This window comes from Anser anser (assembly GCF_964211835.1).
Source record: "Anser anser genome assembly, chromosome: 3".
NCBI classification, from domain to species: domain Eukaryota; kingdom Metazoa; phylum Chordata; class Aves; order Anseriformes; family Anatidae; genus Anser; species Anser anser.
This window is the reverse complement of record NC_139722.1, coordinates 193,256-213,650: the sequence shown is the minus strand read 5'-3', so window position 1 is coordinate 213,650 and position 20,395 is coordinate 193,256. Positions and strand designations below refer to the sequence as shown.

General features: G+C 42.3%; 1 protein-coding gene across 1 annotated transcript in view; it reads left to right on the top strand.

Annotated features, from left to right (window-relative positions):
- NRBP1 (nuclear receptor binding protein 1) overlaps positions 1-20,395 on the top strand; it is a 41,397-nt gene that overhangs the window by 6,821 nt on the left and 14,181 nt on the right. Inside the window, exons 3-7 of the mRNA XM_083829493.1 lie at positions 7,745-7,867; positions 8,454-8,555; positions 8,648-8,737; positions 9,238-9,278; positions 10,672-10,766. Coding sequence (XP_083685619.1) covers positions 7,745-7,867; positions 8,454-8,555; positions 8,648-8,737; positions 9,238-9,278; positions 10,672-10,766 — 451 coding nt within the window. The remainder of the gene's footprint in view (positions 1-7,744; positions 7,868-8,453; positions 8,556-8,647; positions 8,738-9,237; positions 9,279-10,671; positions 10,767-20,395) is intronic.

Genomic DNA, 20,395 nt, shown 5'->3' with positions numbered 1-20,395 from the left:
CACTATGTGATTGACTGGGTCTTGGCACAAGCCAAGACGTTTTAATACTTGGTTGACATCAAAAGTCAGTTTTTTTCTGAAAAAGATGCTTTTGTCAGACTTGTCTGCTAAGGTTAAGAATTTGTGGCTGTTATTGTGAAACTGAGAGGGATTAATCAAGTTGCATTAATTTCCCCTTCGGCATTTAAATGCTTGCGTTTAAAAGCCATGTGATATTTTTCAAGGGTGCTTGTTGCTGTACAGCTTCAAGGTGATGAGAAATGCATATAATAATGAGGCAATTCATTGTAACAGGTAGTAAGTAACCTATTTAATGCTGTTGAATGGATCCGTATCATATTTTGAATGTGGGAGCAAGCAGGTTCCCTTTAAGGTATGTATACGTGTGTGTCTGTAATAGTTATGAGAGAAGATGTCTAGCATATTCACATCTGCTTAGTCTTCCACTTCTGCAGGCCCCTTGTGAGGTATATTTAATTGTGGTACAGCTTTTGCTGAATGCTGCTTCATTTCTTGATATAGAAGACTTGGAACAAAGCCTGGTATTGAAAGGAAGAAAGAGATAACAGAAGAAAGAGGACTGGTCTCTGCTTGAATATCTTCGCCCTTTTCCTCGAAGATTGTACTTCTTTCCTGCGGATTCTAAAATCCAGTGATAATTTCTGGGGTGTCTGAAAGATGATGTTTGAGCTCTGCTGACCATCAGTGACCTCCACTGAGAAGGAAATGGCCTTGTGCTTGTCTAGTTGTTGTCCCGTGCTTGATGTATTACTGACTTTTCTGCAAACTCAGCTGCTGGACCATGTTTTGTGTTACGCCACTGTTTCAGTGACTTCTGAGATCCATAGGTTCTTTTTTGTCTCATCCCTGAGGCAAATCTCCTGTATATAAGTCTGTGCATACCGTGGTTGCTATGTTGACTGGTTCTTGTTTTCCTGTCCCTAGTATTTCCTACTGTCAGGTAAGCTAGATGAACTGTGCAGTCCTTCATAACTTCCTTTACTGTGGTGTGCAGGCTAAGATAGGATGAAGAAGTTCCATGTGGACCTGGATATCAGGTCATGTGCAAAACTTGTGTGCCAGTATTTGAGGCAGTGTGCATTGTTCCCGTGGGTATATATGAGTTTAGTGTTTCATTCTTGCTGTTCATTATGTCCTGTTGCTGAAAGCTCAGAAAGTTAATACAGGTAGCACCAGTGTCTTTACTACACTGCTGTTAGTTTGCTTCTCCTAATAACCGTCCTTGTTGGCGTTTGGACGGATGGTTCCCAGTTTGGTGGCTGAGTGTTACAGCTGAATTGTAATGCTTGGGCAAGCATACCCTCTTGGTCCATGCTAGCTCTATGAAATAAAGAAGCGGTGATCTATGAGGAGTTGAACCCAGCAAGACATGAAATGAGATGCTGAGTCTACTACATCTTTATTTTATCTCCGTTGTCTTTTCATTCCTAGTTGGAGTCTCTACTTTTCTATTTTTAATATGGAGCCAGTTGACGACTTTTCCGTTTGGATTTACATTTCTTTAAGGCGCCAGAATATGGGATTCTTGGAGAGGAAAAGCCAGCAGACTGGGTGTTTGTATTCTGTGATGCTCGAGTCTGATTTCTCAGCTGCTGTTGTGACAGAAAAGAAGCTTACTGAGGTAGTAAAATATAAGCATCAGTCTTTCTTTTTCTATCATACATCTGAGTTTCTTTATGTGGGAAAATGAAGCGCCATTCTGTGGAAAGGTAGCATTTGAGATGCTCCGAGCTTCGGGTTGTGCTGCTGGAGTGTGGAAGGGTAGCAGAGACTTAAAGCAAACTAGTACGAGGAGGGCTGCCAACTTCTTGACAGGCTTTGGCAATGTGCAGGTATTTTTAGCTGATGGAGAGGACTAATGCCATGATATAGTTCTTATGATTTTACTTTGCTGTTGGGAACATACTCAGAAGAGGGAATATGTGCACCCTTTTAACTTTTTTATTGGCTCATTTGGGGCTTCATGGAAGGAACAAACACTTGATATGTGCTTGAATGAGATGAGGGGCACTGCAGAGTGTGGAGGGAATTGAGCCTTTGTCTTGGGCCTGTTGTCTACAGACCCATTGTGTTCTTGCTTACTAACTGCAACAGACAGCTGGTAGCTTTCTAAGTGCCTCATCAGCCAGCACCACTTCTCAGTCTTTATGCTGCCTCAGTGGGAGAGCAGGCACAGCTACAGCAGCTGTCTGCTTTTCTAACTTTCCTGGGTGGTTAGAAGTGCTATTTACAGTCCAGCTGTCTGTGACTAAGGCATAGGGTTTGCTTTGCATTCTTAGAGAGCAATTCTTTAGAGGGGAAAAAAACGTGTTCCGTGTAGTTTACCAGCAGCACCAAAGCCTTCCTGTTGTCAGTTCTTTGTGCTTGCACATAGAGAATAGGAAGCATGCTTGCACAGAAAGTAGTATTAAAAAATTAATAAAAAGAACACAAGTGGTGGTGATCAGGCACAGGACTTGGCTAGTGATTAATCTTGAACCCTCTCTTTCCACATTTTTCGCCCTTCCCTCAAACATTTCAGGTTCAAGCTGGATATTAGGAAAAGGTTTTTCACCAAGAGGGTGGTCAGGCGCTGGAACAGGCTCCCCAGGGATGTGGTCACACCACTGAGCCTGCCAGAGTTAAAGAAACCTTTGGACAACACTCTGATGCATGATCTGATTTATTTTTATTTTTTTGTGGGGTCCCAGGAGTTGGACTCGATGGTCCTTGTGGGTCCTTTCCAACTCGGATATTCTATGATCTCCTAAGTACTGTACCAAATTCCTCCTGTTAGATCCCAAATTGCCCATCCCTGACATTCCAAGTACTGCGTTCTTCTACACAGCATCTCCACTTGGTTTACATAATATTGCTGAAGCTGTTTCTCCTGTTGAATTGCTTAGATGGATTTTCCTTAGTGGGGTGGCAACTTAATCACTCACCTTTGTGGCTTTGGGAGTCCTTGGGTTCAGTGTTCAATCCATCATTGATTAGGCTGCCTGAGTTCCCCACTCTGTTGCTTGTCTTCAGATTACTGATGTGGTTCTTACTTCTCCTTTGAATGGCCCTTACCCAGATACTTTTCCACAGCAGTTTGCTGAAACTTGGAGTTTATACCTCCCAAATTCTGAATTTGTGGTTGCCAAATTGTGTTCTCCAGGGAGTTGCTATAGGCCCTTCTGTTATGCTTTTAAAATGATAATTGTAGCTTGTAATTACATCTCTGTGGCGCAATCTTAGAGTGAAATCACACAGTTTGTCTGCAACACTGTTCTCTGTGGTTATAGTTCTGAATTCTGCTCAGGGCTTAGAGCGACCAGATATTTGTTGGTACCTGTATTGTTAGCATGAATGCCCTCCTCTCTCGTTCTCTCTCTCTCTCTCTCTCTGGGAGCATGGCGTTACTCAACTCAAGCAGCGGGGAAAGCTGCAGGAAAGAAAATGTCAAACAAGCTTCTGAATATGAGGAGAATGGAATAAGTCAACTGAAACTACAGATTTACAGGACTTACCTTTTTGCTTCTGTGGTTAGCGTACAGTCGTGTGGGCTGACTGGATGTTGTAGAGATGTGTGAAGAGGCAGCAGTCCCTTCTTTTTAGGCTGGATGTTCTGCTGCAGAAGAGTGGACTACACAAGTAAGAATTAAAATAGTTTCAGTCGGAAGGGGCTTACAAAGATCATCAGGTTCAACTGTCAGATTACTTCAGGGCTGACCCAAAGTTAAAACATACCATTAAGAGCAGTATGCAAATGTCTCTTAAACATGGACAGGCATGGGGCACAGCCACCTCTCTGGGAAGCTTGTTCCGGTGTCTAACTACTCCCTTGGTAAAGAAGTTTTTGTAATGCCTGCTCTGAACCTCCCCTGATGTAGCTTTGAGCCATTCCCATGTGTCCTGTCATTAGATACCAGGGAGGAACGATGAGCACCTCCTGCTCCACTTCCGCTCCTCAGGAAGTTGTAGAGAGCAATGAGAGATCGCCCTCAACCTCCCTTTCTCGAAGCATAACAAACCGAGAGTTCTCAGGCTTTCCTTATAGGATGTGCCTTTCAGCCCTTTTACCAGCTTTATTGCCCTCCTCTGGACACATTCAAGTATCTTAATATCCTTTTTATATTGTGTGCCCAGAACTGCACACAGTATTCAAGGTGAGACGTCACTAATGCTAAATACACTGGGAGAATCACCTCTTTTGACCAGCTGGCTATTGTGTGCTTAGTGCACCCCAGAATACGGTTTCCCCTTTTGGCTGCCAGGGTGCACTCCTGGCTCATACTGAGCCTGCTGTCAACCGGCACCGCTTTCCAGCTGCTCATCTCCCCATCTGTACTTACATCCAGTATTATTCCATCCCAAGTGCAGAACTCAGTATTTGTTCTTGTTAATTTCATGCTGTTGCTCCAATTTACCTAGATCCCTCTGCAAGGCCTCTCTTCCCTCGAGAGTCAACAGAACCTCATGGTGTAGTATTGTCAGTGTGCCACCAGCTGGCTCACGGCTAACCTGTTGTCCACCAGGACCCCCAGGTCCTTCTCCGCAGAGCTCCTCTCCAGCAGGTCGTCCCCCAGCCTGTACTGATACGTGCGGTTCTTCCTTCCCAGGTGCAGGACTCTACACTTGCTCTTGTTAAACTTCATTTGGTTTCTTCCTGCCCAGCTCTCCAGCCTGTCCAGGTCTCGCTGAATGGCAGCACAGCCTTCTGGCGTGTCAGCCACTCCTCCCAGCTTTGTGTCGTCGGCGTACTTGCTGAGGGCAGACCCTATTCCCTCATCAAGGTCGTCGATGAAGATGTTGAACAAGACCAGACCATGACCCTGCGCCACCGATCACCACCCTCTGAGCTCAGCCAGTTCTCAACCCACCTAACTGTCCACTCCTCTATCCCACACTTTCTCAGCTTCGCTAGCAGGATGTCATGGGAGACAGTATCAAAAGCCTTGCTAAAGTCAAGGTAGATGACATCCACTGCTCTTGCCCCATCTACCCAGCTGGTGATGCCATCATGGAAGGCTACGAGGTTGGTCGAGCACGACTTCCCCTTGGTGAATCCATGCTGACTACTCCTCACAACCTTCTTCTCTTCCAATTGCTTGGAGATGGCATCCAGAACAAGCTGTTCCAACGCCTTTCTGGGGATGGAGGTGAGACTGACTGGCCTGTAGTTGCCCGGATCCTCCTCCTTGCCCTTCTTGAAGACCGGAGTGACATTGGCTATCCTCCAGTCCTCAGGCACCTCTCCTGTTCTCCAGGACCTTTCAAAGATGATAGATCAAAAGACCACTGAAAATTAAACAAGTTAAAATAGTCCCAAGTTACTTGACAAAGTCATCCAGGAAGTTATGGTAAAGCAAGGACTAAACTGCAACATTGCTTCTAATTGTGACATGTTAAGCTTGCAGCTTTCCATCAATCACTGATAGCTGCTTAGAGGCAATAGCTGTCCGTAACTGTCAGGAAGGTACAGGACAAATGCCAGAACATGCTTTTGTGAGGACTTAGGATTCTATTTTGCTGAGCATGGAGAGTGATGTATAGCAGTGATTTGGCAACCAGAGTGAAAGAGGAATTTGCTTTAGCCTTTCCAGGTGTCTGTCTGTATTTTTTCCCCCTCTTACTCTTCTGTCCTTCTTACTCTACTGTTGAATCTCCTCTTGAATTAACAATTACCGTCAGTGTTGTCATATGGATTTGGTGTCTTGAGTCATGTTTGATACTCTAGAATATGCCTATGAGTCATGGACATTATTTATATTTGGTAAGCTTGCCCAGAAATAGGACAAGTTATGATAAATAATAGATCCATATCTGCCGGCTGTATTATCAAGGCAGATTTCAAGTACTTGTCAATACTTGATGGCTTCAGTAACCTTGTAAGGTCAGAAGCTCTTTGAACAGACAGCAAGTATGATGAAAGAAGAGAATATAGAGGAATGCATGGGCATTGAGTGTGGGTAGTCGTGGCTGTATCTTGTCCCTACAATACTAACACTTATATGCTTTCTGTTGGCTGGGGTCTTATTTAAACTTCTCTGACGTTAAAGCCTTTGGGCACTCAACTTTATTAATTGTACTAGGAATTCTTGTACTACATCATGCCTGAGAGATTTCTCATACTGAAAATTGAAGGAATTAATGTTGTATCCTTAATAGTCTTCAGTCTTACAGCCTTTAACGATGGAACATAACAGGCCTGACCTACTATTCTGATGTCAGTATCAGTGTGTATGTAGAGAAAATCACTTTCTTATGATAAATATGATGAGTATCTCCTTGAATAAAATGTTAGAACTTTCACCCCTCAGTTATACAGGAGGCAAAGTCTAGGAGGGGAATAGGGTCATTCATGTTAAACTGCTTGTCTCCTGTGTTTGTTTTCAGCAGTTACTTTCCATAGCTCAGGTTGTCTTTATGTAATTATGGTCTGTGTTCTTTATTCCTATCTGTGTCATGCAAGTACATCTGGTCTTTATCACAATAATTTACAGCTCAGTTTACTGAGCAATCTGTGTCACTCCAACTACACTGTTCTTGTAGTCATTTATCACACCAGTAAGTCATCTGCAATTTGAGAAAATTGAATATCATTAGGTCTGTTATGATTCCTTTGGAAGATCTCCAAAAAACCCAACCTAAATTGACTGGTGGTCTGTCTAAATTATCAAGCTATTGATGAAGTATCCAGTGAGCAGATGTGTATAATGCAAACTTTTAAAGTTGGTGTTGTACACTAGTGAAATTAATACCTTAATGGACTCTTTTTTTCCATGCACAATTCTTATGTGTACATGTTTTGTTGGTGTGTTAGTCCTTCTGATCACACATTGTATTTAGAGCTCAGGTTTAGCTTATTGTTAGCATGACCAACAAGTTATTTTTGGTACCCCCGTCCTCCATCAGAATTTCTTTATAAAAAAAAAAAAAAAGCCTTAGATTTTTGTGTATCAATGTGATCAGCTGGGTGCACTGAGTCTGTACCCTGTCTACTGAAGTTGAAAGTACTGTTCATTGGAAACTTGTTTCCTTTTTATATTAGTATTTTGTTATCAGTAGTCATTTCCTATAGTATAGTGCTTTATTCATGTAAGTTTTGTGGATGGCAGAACACTTGCATCAATTCATTGTTAATGTAATACTGTAGCTGAAACTGAGTACCTTTGGTCACGTGAAAGCAGCTGCCAAGAGGAAAGGAATTTTTGAGGAAGCCCTTGTGTATGGTGAGAATTTTTCAGCGAATGTGGGATGCTGATGGGGTGAAGGAAGTGAAGGAAGAAAAGGTAAGACAATATTAATAGGAAAATCTGTGAGATGGCCAAAGCTTCAAGGAGGTAATATATGTAGAAGGTGAGTCTGGAATGCTAGGCAAATCTCTGTATTGACGTTTACTTCAAAGGGAGAATTGGATCAGTCGAACGTGAAGCTATTCTAGGTATGTGGCCAGCTGATGGAGAATTGGATTTTTGTTTTTTTTGGTGGTAAAATGAAATACAGAAATAAAACATAAATTAACATATTGTAGCCAAAAGGAGGCTTTCACCAGACTGGCTGCATATGAGGCCTAGATCATGCTTATCTTTGGGTATGTCCCATTCCTGAAGTGCCCATGGACAATCCTGTCCTGGAATGCTCATTTAGTTAAAAGCTGATGAACAACATTCATAATACTGAAATAAAGGGTGCATAGTAATGATCTAGTCTTTCTAGCTTAGATCTCATACCTGTTTCCATCCTTCCCATACAGGTGAATCAACGCAATGTCCCGGGGATCGATAGTGCCTACCTGGCCATGGATACAGAGGAAGGTGTGGAAGTGGTTTGGAATGAGGTTCAGTTTTCTGAGCGGAAGAACTTTAAGCTTCAGGAGGTATGTTGACGTGTTTCCCAACGAGATGTGGGAAACACCACAGAATCATTCAGGTTGGAAGCGACCTCTGGAGTTCATCTGGTCTAACCTCCCCTGTTCAAACAGGGGTGCTTAGAGCAGGTTACCCAGGGCCATGTCCATATGGCTTTTGAAGATTTCCAAGGAGGGAAGCTCAACTACCTTTCTTGTCAACCTATTCCAGTGATCTATCACCTCTACAGTAAAAACACATTGCACCAGGGTGACAGGCCTTGCATTAGGGTGTAATTATAGATACTGATTCATGTGGGTTATTGGCTGGGTCTATAACTCTTCCCTACTTTCTTAAACATAGCAAAAATGAAGCCTGATTTCTGCAGAAAATGTGACTGAAAACTGTTGCTGTACTATGTCTAGAGGCTTTTGTGTTGGTTGAGTCTTGGTGTTCAAACAATGCAGTATAAGATGAAATCAGATGCTGATTTTTCTTGGCATAGGAGCTTGAAGTGTATTGTGTTGTTTAAGGGGACCCAGACCTCAGAAACAAGTAAAGTGTGGGCTGATGTGGTCTTTGATGTAACATAGCTTTGACTTTCTGATGTTGTAGGAGAAAGTTAAAGCAGTGTTTGACAACTTAATTCAACTGGAACATCTGAACATTGTAAAGTTTCACAAATACTGGGCTGATGTGAAGGAGAATAAGGCCAGGGTAAGTAAAGCAAGCAGCCTGTTGGGTTTTCTAGTTGTATATCCTGTGGGTAATTAGTGAAGCAGAAGGTAATACTTCATACTGTCCCACAGGTGATCTTCATCACTGAATATATGTCCTCAGGGAGCCTGAAACAGTTCCTGAAGAAGACAAAGAAAAACCACAAAACTATGAATGAAAAGGTAACTCTTTTTTCCTATGTGCCTATTTTCACTTAGCATCTTCAGCCTCTGGAAAGGTCTCTCAGCAGAGGATCCTAATGAGAAGAAAAGCTGGTGATAATGTGTCTGAAATTTTTTCTTGTTACTGTAAGCCGGTTTAGTTGCAGGTTTTCTGAGATACCAGTTCTGTGTTGCTTTCTTTGTTTCCTGTAGTTCTGCAGCTTCATATGTATGTTGTGATAACTTCTCCTGTTCTGTGTATGCATGCAGGAAAGAGGGAAGGGTTCTATGCATAAGAGGAGTTAGGAGGGAGGAGGCATGATTTGTGACCCCTGTCAAAAATGTAAAAACTAAACAGAGCCCAAGAGTACTGATTTCATAAAGTTCTTACTTGCACATCTGTACTGGATATAAGCTAAGATACACTGGTTCCATCATTTGAATGAGCTTTGAATCACATAAGTATGGATTAGTTCCTCTTCCTTGAATGATTTTTATCCTTTTTGCTCCTGTGTCTATAGGCCTGGAAGCGATGGTGTACCCAGATCCTCTCTGCTCTCAGGTATGTAAGTTACTGATCTTGAGATCTAGCCATTTGTTTAAGCATAGCATTTCTTGTGCTAGAATAGTAAAAGCTGTCTGTATACATGCTGCTAAATGTTAGCAAACTTCATGGAACAGAGCATGGAGAGCACTTTCAGTCATCCAGCCTGAATCTTACCCCAGTTGTAGTCTGTAGAGTGTCAGCTGCACTTTATACAACAATCCCAGACTCTTCAGTTAAACAATACTGAAGCCTCTACAGTAAAGAAACTGGTGCAATGTAGGGTTTGGATCCCAATGGTTGTGACCGGTATGATAGTGACTGTACAGGATAAGCTTCAGGGAGCTTTCCCGTGTATCCAGATCCAGTTTTATAACCTGGCTCTAACCATGGCCAAGAGGATGTTGCAAAGAAGTATCAAAGAAATCAAATTCCATATGACTGGAGCATGAAAAATTTTCTTAATCTTGGTAGGCTGCAGCCCTGTAGCATGTGATGTATTCATAATTATTGTGGTGATATTAATAGGAGTATATATGAATTTGTACATTTCTTGATGATGCAGATCATCTGCAGCCTTCTTAGCACAATCCAGTTGAACAGAATCTGGAGTTCTTTTGTTTTTGTCTTAAAGACACTTCCCTCCCTGAGCCAGAGATGGTGTGGCTAATAACAGCCTTGGAAAAACAATAACCCAGATGTCAGAGCAAGACTTGCACTCCATAGACAAAATTCTGTTGCCGTTTAGCTAAGTATAGCTGCTGAGGGATATATGGTGTTCTAATAAGCTTTTGAGAGCTGACAGTCTTTATTTGTGCTGGCTGCTAAAATAAAACAAAGCAGAGTGAAGTGCAAAACCAACCTCAAACTGTACCTGGGGCCCCAACGCTGAAAAGTTTTAATTGTGCATGCTAGAAAACATGACCGATCATGTTTGTGCACCACTGAACACCGTTTTTGATATCCTATGATTAGAGACAGAATAAGGTTCTGTTCTTTTGGTATTTTAATACCTGTTATAATAATAAATAAATTTAATAATAAAAAAATAACCTGTTTAACTCCCATCTAGCAGTATTGAGGTGTATGATGCAGATCTGGTACCCTGGGTTTTGTAAGAACTGGTCAGAATGGTCAGAAGAAGCTTTCTTTCCTTTCCCTCTGCCAATTCTGGAGGTTGTTAGTAAGAGACAATTGCTTAATTTTCATTATTCTATACTAGGCTAGAGGTTGATGTACAGTCACTGAATTTGTACCTCCCTGCTATTGTAAATCCCTGGAATGCACCCTTTGCCCTCTCGTTCTCTTCTCATGATGATGTTCTGATGTATCTCAAGGAAGGGATGAAGGGAGGGATTCCTGCTTCAGCCTGGGGTAGTCCCCTGACCAGTGCTCTGTTCTGAATCTCTAGCTACCTCCACTCCTGTGATCCTCCAATCATCCATGGCAATCTGACCTGCGATACCATCTTTATTCAGCACAACGGATTGATCAAAATTGGGTCAGGTAAGGCTTACTGGAGGTGTCCCTTCCTCTTTGAGGCAAACTGCTCAACTAGAACAGGACATCTAACCCTTTCGAGGCTACCTGGCATAGTAGGCATGTATGCATATGCTCCTCCACCTCTGCATCATTTGGGCCAGAGATTTGCAATAGAATACACTCCTGGACCGCCTTTAGGCACAGGAAGGACTGTTACTGAATATTGTTTTCCATGTCAGCCCATACCTTTTTGATCTCAGGGGACTGACCAGAGAAAAGGTGCTGCAACTTTCAAGTTTTGCATGCACGTTATCCTTCTTATCCTTGGATTCATGGATGCTCTGCCCTTTTTTTTTTTCCTTATTCCCCCCCCCCCCCCCCCCCCCAATGTTAATACACATGAAGTTTGCCTGTCAGTGTTGTGAAGCTTTGAGAGCTGTCTGGAGAGCTGTGTCCACTGAGGCCACATGAGTGTTTCTTTTACCAACAAGTGTATGAAGGTTATAGACTCTGGCTTCAGCAAGCCACTAGTCTTGGCATCCTCATCTAGCATCACTCATTTTAGCTTGGACTTCAGGATGCTAGCTGCTGTTGTGCCTGTTTAGCAAAGACATGCCCTGTTCAGGCAGCTGCTTGTGCTGAAATACTTTATTTCAGAAGTAGGAAGTATTTGTTTCTAGAGATGCAGTGCCTCCTTGCTTAGTCTGTTTTATTTTTTTTCCTCATCTGTTGCTGTTATATCTTTAGGAATGTTTGCAGTTCTGGATGCATTCTCTGGTACCTTGATGTACCCTTTCAAGTGACAGCTATCAGTTGTCCAGCTCTACTGCAAGTATCCTCAAAGCTGAGGAGTGTGCACTGGCCATCCTGTAGGATTTCATCTGTGTGAATTCTTGGTTTTAATGTAGACAGTGTACAGGAAATAATGCTCTGCTTCACCTGTCATTTAAAAGTAGTCTCTCTTCATAAACTGTGGAACTCTGTAGTTTTTCTTTCAATCAAAAGACTCTTACTCTGTCTTGTTCCGGAGTTGGGGTCTCTGTTCTCTATAACAACCTTCTGATATATGCTTGTATCCAGGGAGTGTGGGTCATGGCAGAAGGATTAATCACCTGCCTGTGAACTTGGTGACATCTTGTTCTTCATACAGGCTGATGATATCACAGGGTTCACTTGATCTTTTTTTTTTTTTCCAAAGTTGTCCAGGTGGGAGGAGTTTTCAAGAGTTGCACGTATCTGATACCTGTCTGCTGGCAAACATAGCTGGTTCCCTGGCATCCAATTCAGGTCATTTATGGGAAGTCTGTTGTAGGCTCTACTCAGGAAGTACATAAGAGATCCTTCCCTTTCTAGTTGAGTTTAAAAGTATTATACAGCTGGAATCTTTCTGACTGATAGCCGACGCTTTATAAAAGTAAACCACTTCAAGCTGGTATCTAGAGCCGTGGCTTTTTACCAGAGAGTAGTTCTGCAGATCAGCAAACATGGCATTCTCATGAGCATTCAGACTCTCAGTGGTGTCATTAAGAGACTGTCTAGAAAGGTGGTTCATTGAGTGTGGATCGCAGACAGTTGCCTCAGCAGTTACACGTTTGCCTACTCCCTCCCATCTTATAGATCTTTGCATCTATTAGGCATGGTGGAAAGAACAGAGGCAGTTGGACTGATGTGCCTCTTTCAAGGAGTAGTGGGTGTCTGTGCATTATAACAGCTGTATCCGCAGCAAGACTTCTTGGTAGCCCTGAGGAAGGGAAATTCTAGGAGTGTGACTGTGCAGGAGCGGTGCTCAATTCCAGTTGCTCTTTTACTCCTGTTGTGGGTTAAACCCCGTAGGCAGCTGAGCCCCATGCAGCCATTCGCTCACTCACCCTAAGTGGGATGCAGAAGAGAATTGGAAGGGTGAAATTAAGAAAACTCATTGGTTGATATAAACAGTTTAAATAAAGCAAAAGCTGCACACATCCGCAAAGCAAAATAAGGAATTTACTCGCTATCTGTCGGCAGGCAGATGTTTAGCTGTTTGTGGGAAAGCAAGGCTTCGTCACAGGTAACAGTTGCTTGGGAAGACAAATGCTGTAGATCTGGACGTCCCCCCACTCCTCTTTCTTCCCCCAGCTTTAATTGCTCAGAAAGGTGTCATATGATATGGAATATCCCTTTTATCAGTTGGGGTCAGCTGTCCCAGCTGTGCCCACCCCAACTTCTTATGTACCCCCAGCCTACTCACTGGTGGGGTAGTGTGAGAAACAGAAAACGCCTTGACACTATGTTAGCGCTGTTCAGCAGTAGCTAGAACACTGGTGTGTTATCAACACTGGTTTGGTCACAAATCAAAACCATAGCATGCAGAAGTTTTTATGATGAAAATTAACTCTGTCCCAGCCCAAACTGGTACAACTCAACAGTTGTGGACTGCCTTGCTCATCTTGTGTTCAGAAGTGAAGTGATTTATCTAGGAGATTCTTATCCTTTCTGATTTTTTTTAAAGGAAGTGAGCACAAGTGGACTTATGATCAGAAAAAGAATCCTCAAAACATAATACCTGTGGTTCCAGCACAGGCTGTAATTACAGTTGCCAATATTGCAGAATGCATTCTTATTCCTGTATTACCCACCCAACTAGGCAAGTCAAAACTGTTCAACTGCGTCATCAGATTCTTGCAATTCTCTAGCACTGCTGACTGTGCAGTAGCCAGACAGGCTATTGTCACGCTCAGGTCTTAGAGAGAGAGTTGCTTTGAGATCGGTGACAATGTTAGGCCCATATTTATTGCTGCATGTAATTATTTCTCAGAGCTGGCTGATACTTGAACAATTTCCTGTGTGTATTTAAAAAGTGGGGGAATCATTCTTATGGATTTAAGGGTAACAATGATTCAGTACATTATGATCTTCACTTTAATACTGTCTCCATCCTTAGTGCTGTTCAGCACTGTGTTCCTCGAAAACTTTCCTTCCCTCTGCTTTAAGCAAGACAGTATACTTGCTGAATTTGGGGCAGAAATCTGGTGAAAGGAAGCTGCTAGTGTATCCCACAAAATATTCTTCCTTCTGCTAGGTGAAGAGGTACTAGAAGAGTAGTGCCTGTGAGTTGTGTTGCATTAGAAATGGCTTGTACTTATTTGTTCCTGTAGCACCTCTTTAGGTGCTAGAGCAGCCCTTTTGCTTGTCACTTCTTGCTGGCACTTTAGGTTGCAGAAGCACATGTACTAGCAGGACTGACCACTATGTGTTTCTTGTTCTGCATGCAATTCTGTATTAGCATTTTTTTCTAGGGCCACTTGTGTGTTGCAAAATGATTAATTTAGTAGTAAGGTGTTGCTATTCCATTGAGTTTTGGGGACAGGGCTGAAATCTTAAATGGTGGGGGTCATCTGTGGAAGAAAAAGGGAGTGGGAAAGAGGAAGGATGTCTCATACTGCTCAACAATACAAAAGCCATCCATTTGTTAACTTCTTTTTTTTTCAGTGGCCTGAAGTGCAGGGCTAGTAGATTTGAGGAGAAGGTGTCAAATGAGCAAGGTGCCTTGGAGAACTTCTGGTGAGGATGGGGAAGACTTAAAACTCTTAGACTTGCACTAACACTGGTGTTCATGGAGATAGGAATGCTTTCTGGAGTTGCGATCAGATGAAAATATTCCATGTGAGAGAGGTGTTGTTTTCTATGTACCCTTCCACAAGATCTACATGCAAGACCATGTTGCATCTGTGCATATCTGCATTGTCTAGCAGTTGGAGTTGTGAAGGGAGCATGTTGCAAGATGATTCATTGTGGCAGGTCAAAGGCATTCTGAGTGCAAAGGAACAACCTGTTTAGATGGGATGTTTGCTGCTATTTGCTATGTTCAGCCGATGTTGGGCAATGTTTCTTGTAATTATTGCTGGGAGTTTAAGAATCAGTAACAGGTGGAAGGAGGTGTGATGGGTTTTAATTAAAAGTCCTTTTAAGCAACTCTTGGAGTACTTCAACGGAACTGAGTCTGCAAACTGGAGAGTTTTATAATGGCTTCTTGTTTCCCCGAGACATGGATGTGAGGCACGTGCATGCCATGTTAGCATGTGCAGTGTGAGATTTCCAGTAGAACACAGGGAAGTTTTGTGGTTTTGTGTTATGCTAGTGTATTTCCAAATAGCGCCCTCAGGCATTCGACTGATGCAAATACTTTCCTGTCTTCAGCCTACCTGACCTTCTAGGATTCACTACATATTTAATTGCAATCAGTCCAAAGCCTCCCTTCAGTTCCAGTCCAGGGTGCCAGGAGACTGGGTTTTACTTGGTATTAACTCTGCTATTAAATTATGTGGCCAGGTATGTAAGTATAGGTTCAGCTGCAAAGATCCATGCAGAGGAGAAGCTGATAGAGTGTTAGAGAGAGGTAGATGTCTGCCGAAAGAGGTTCTGAGGGACTGTGGATCACTCAAAGAAACAACAGAACTTCCAGTTTCTTTGTCTTACTCAGCTCTAATTTTCTACTTGATCAGAGGTGTCTTCTCCCTTGCCTGGTTTGGGTCTCAATTTGAAACGCTAACATTCCTTAGTTAAATTTATTTTAAAAGGTGGCTGGTGGCTGGGCCAGATTCTCAGTCTTGTCTGTGTTTTGCAATGATTCTGACCTAGCTGTCTGTATGAATGTTACGTGCTTGCTGTTTCATCAACTCATTGACTTCTATCTTGTTTTACTTCCCGCTTACGGGCTGCTCTGTTACCAACAGTCTTTCATAGGATATTTGCTAATGGTGAGCAAACTTCTCCGCTCCTGTGATGTGACTACCACTATATATGTAATGTACATTTTTTTTTGTGTGTGTATATATATATATATATATTTATATGTATGTGTGTATATATATGTATATATATATTTGTAATACACATGCGTGCATACGCACACACAAAATTTATTTTTACAGTGTTCCCTTGCTATAAGGCTGGTATGTAAAACCGTTCAGCGTAGGTGTATCCTGCTTTGAGACCTTTTTGTTCTGTGCTGGAATGAAAGCCATTCTTCTCATCCAAAGCCTTACAGAGAGGGAGCACTGCCCTTTGTGAAGTCCCCTGGTTGTTAGTTCTCTTCTTCTCCTTGTTCTTAGTGTGCTAGTCAATGGACCCCAGTGCATGCTGGCTCCTGCATGTCAAGCCAATCAGATGCGTTCTTCTGAGCTCTTCCCAGTTGAACTTGTCATGAACATTAGGCTCTTTCCTGCTACGACTTTGCTAGGCTTGGCTGAGCACCAAACCTGGACTAGCCTTTGCTTTGTGCTTGGACATTTAATTGCTTGCTTGTAGTTTTAACTTCTTAGATGATTTGTTTTTGAGATTGACGTTTCAGTGAAATACATCTGGCTTCTGATGGCCAGAGAGATCTCCCACCTAAATGAGTCGCTGATTGCAGTGTGAGGTTCACTACTTATGCCTCCCCAGACAAAGCTCTTTTTTGGGGGGAAACTTGGGCATGTGAGGAGGGTGTTGGGCTTATCTTTGTTGGGCTGTGGAGGCTAGAGAAGGATTTGAGTGCTGCAATTTTTAATCATGTTAAATACAAGTCTGCATTTAAATTAAAATAAAAATTTAAAAAAATGCTGTTAGGGTTGTTCTCAATAGTTAGAGCTTTTTTCTACTGAAGGGTTGGGTGCCTACCAACTGTCAGTTGGCAGTGGTAAAAGGGAAGGACCTGTCAAAAATGGCCTTTCTGCCTTCTTAGTGTTTGCAGGAGGAAGATGTGGTGCGTTGCTCTGCATCATCAGAAGAGTAGATGCTTTCAGAAAACGAAATCTGCAATTTTAAATAGTTGAGGGGGAAGTTCATGTAATCTGGGTTTGCAGTCTTAGGAGGGCAGACTTCTTTGAGGATCGATTGCTTACCAGAGTGTTGCCAGCTAGGCAAATCGGTCTGTGGCAGTTTTATGCTATGCAGCAGGCTGCCTTGGTGAGGTGAGGTGGCACACAAGCAGTAGAATGATCCTGGAACGCGCCCAAAGAGTGAGAATGTGGTTGAGCCAGAACTTCAGCATGGGTTCAACCATGCAGATGGCAACGTGGCATAAAACTGCCAAGCAGTTTCTCTAAAACAAGTCACCACCATGAGCAGGGCAAAATACCCTTATGCTAGCAAGGTAAGGAAAGAGCCTCAGTCAGTGGTCTTCAGGTGTAAGGAAATGGTGTGGTATCTCATTTGTGCTGAAACAGCATCAGATAACTTACAGAGCTTTCTTGTCTGGTTTCTCAGGATTTAGTTTTAACTGTATTATACTATCATTATGTACTGTTCATATGAGAGCTGGAGGTTGCTTAATCCTTGGATTTCGAACAGTGATTTGGGTTTGAAAACACTCCTAAATATAGGGTATAGGGCTGCTCTTTCTCTTGAGCATCGAATTAATGAGGTTGAGTGTGATATGTTTTCATAAACAAGATTATTTTAGCCATTACTTTAATTTTTTGGATTTTGTTACCTGATGTTTAAAGACTTGTTATTCACACCCTTAACAGATACCTGAGATACTTAGGAGGCTATGCAGAAATCAAATAGGGTTTAGTTGGATATATTGGATCTGACTTTTTTTTTTTTTTGAACTAAAGCGGGCATGATTTAAAGAAAAGAGTAGACACAGGAAAATCTATCATAAAAATCAACAGGATTTTTTTCACCAGTGGCTGCATCCTCTTAGGAAGATTAAACTTGACTTTATGTAGTGCTAGCTTCTAGCCATGCAGTTTTATGTGTAGGGTCAAGTGCATCCTCTACCAAGCCAAACGTTTCCAATTACATAGAAACTTGGCTAAACTAAGCCGGACTTTCATAAGCAGGGGAAAAGGTTTGTCTCTGATTACATGTACTTCTGGGGATGAGATCTGGGAAATAAATAGTTTTGAATTAAGTTTTTATTACCCAGAAGGTTCAAAGTGGTATGCAGCTTACATTATTATTTTTTTAAAGGCTTTGTCTTACCTTGGTCTCATCAGTGTGTATAATACCTGGAGGGAGGATGCAGAAAGCATGAGTGAAACTCAGTGGCAGAGGAGGCACTGGGCACAAAATAGAACACAGGATGTTCCCTCTGAACATCAGGAAGTACTTCTTTGATGTGCAGGTGGCAGAGCCACTGGCACAGACTACCCAGAGAGGTCTTGGAGATATTCTGCCTGGGCGAGGTCCTGGGCACCCTGCTCTGGGTGGCTCTGCTTGAGCAGGGGATTGGATCAGATAATCTTCAGAGGTCCGTCCCAACCTCAAACAATCCATGATTCTATGATTTTATATTAATTTCTGTGAAGAAGGATACCTCTCTCAAAATCTGTGAACTTCTGTATGGTAGCGACTCTTTCTTGCGTGTACCACTGTTTTTACTTCAGCAGTAATTTCTCTGAAGTAATAACACGGGGCATCTTTCAGGCAGAGATAGTTACTCTATTCAGAAGCATGGATATGATAAGAATGAACGTAGATGTGGGCAGTTGTGGGGCTGTTCTGTGGCACTGGTAACTATATGTAGTGAACTTTTCATATACTAAACATCTTTGCCCCTTCATCTCAATAGATATTCAGCTGTTGTAAAAAACAAAAACAAACCCCTTCTGCTTCTGGTGATTTAGTGTAGCAAATAAGTTTGTAAACACTTTAAGATCCCTGATGTAGATCTGCAGGGGCTATAGGATGCTTGCATTCTGTGATCAACTTAAATTTGTCACTGCTTTTCTTATTTGATTCCATGCTTAATAGCTGTATGCTTCTTATTCTTTTCAATAACTTCACAGTTGCCTATTTTCTAGGTTGTGCCCTCCCTAAGAGTGCATTTGTCATCTTAGTGTTCCACTGAAGTGAACTGTGAAGTATCTTGTTATTGTGCAGTCTTGTAGCCTTCTGCAGCAGTAAAAATGACTTGAGTGTATGAGCGCAGGAGATTATAATGTGTTCTAATACCTATCCTGGCCCTGTGGCCATCGCTATATAGTTGCAAACAGATGGTCTTGCATTCAGTTGAACATTTTGGGTCCCTGTGATGCTGGTGCAGTGCAGTGAAGGTAAGGTGGCTAATCATTCCCTGGTGCTGGATTGCATAGCAAGCTTCTCTGACTAATCTTAAAGGTTAGTTGTTGACCCTTCTGGATGTCATCTTGTTTTCCTCTGCTTTCTAAGCCTGCTGAAAAATCTGGAGTATAGTGTACTCGAGCACTTTACCGTAAGAGTGGAGTAATATATTCCTGCTTCAGGGAATGCTTAGGCATTTGCTAGAGACAGTTGAGTGGGTCAGTGGCTACTTCAACCCTTGAATTTTTTGAGAGGAAATGAAAGTCTACTGAGCAGATTCTTTCCTATTTGCAAGGAGGAAATGGTGAATGCAAAACAAAGGTGAGTGAATTGCATGCATGACAAGAAGAAAATGTCTTCTGCAGCATGAAGTGTTTGAAAAGGCAAGTCACTGTGAGATTGAGCATCTCTGCTAAAACTTGCTGTTGGTGACAGCTGGGAAATAATACCACCAAGTGAGTTCTTGGCTGACACTCCTAATGACTCACTTTCTGATGAGTTGTCTATTTACCCTGGTGACCTCTTCGCATTAGCATGTCCTTGAGGGTTTGGGAAGTCTAGCAAACTCTGTGTTCCTATAGCAATGTTTCTTCTTCTTTATGCTTTTTCTTGTCAGATTGAGCTCAGCTTGCCAAAGGCAAGTTGCTTGTCCTACTTTCTACTGCACTTCACGTCTCTTCTTATCATCTGCCCTGCACAGATACCGTATTTGGCTGAATCCTTCTCTTAAAATCCATTTTATCTTCACTACTTCCCTACCAGACTGATCACTTGTGTGGTACTTGTACTCTGCCCTTTGCTGTCTTCCCCTTCTCTGTGGCTGAGAAAGGCATGCTTGTTGTTAATGTTGTGATCTGACTTTCCTTTTTGACCTTTATTGTTTGTCTTCCTTAACATAATTGTCCGTAGCCTTCATGTATCTGATTCTTCACAGAATTAGAGTCATTGCTGTATATAGTAATGGCTGGCAGGTAGAAACAATGTGGAAATCAGTCCAAAGAGCTTGTATCAAAGGTACCCTAAAGTGTATATTCTTACCTTTTATAATTATGAGTCTTGTTTTGAACTGTCTGCTCAGGTGGAGCTCCTCTCAAGCCTGCACCTTTGCTAAGTGATTTATGTACTAAGGTGACAGACATACAATAACAACTAGACTAGATCAAATCAAAGTTTGTGGCTCCAGCTTCTAACATCACAGTGCATAGCAGTGCTTAGAGAACAGCCTGTCCTTTAATGTGATTGTGTGAGTTGTTCAGAGTTGACTTCCTGGTGGGTTGTTGCTGTCACAGTGATGAATGGAACAGGTGCAGTTGTGACAAGCCCATCTCTGCTTAGCTCTAAAGCATGCTGTGAAGAATCTGGTAGTCTTATGCCATTGTTCTACTGCTGCATTGTTTCTGCTTTGCAATACCAGAGCAAGGTGGTGCATGTGCCTTTCAGCCAAGCCACACAAGAGCTGTGATATAAACTGCTACAACAGGAAAAAGGCAGTGTGGCTAATCAAACCCTGCTCCAGAGCAAGTCTCTTCAACAGTGATAGAAAAACATATTGAGGACTTCTGGTGCAACTCTGCAAATTTGGAGGCACAGTGAATAAAACGTCAGAGGGGAAAGGTCCCTGGATA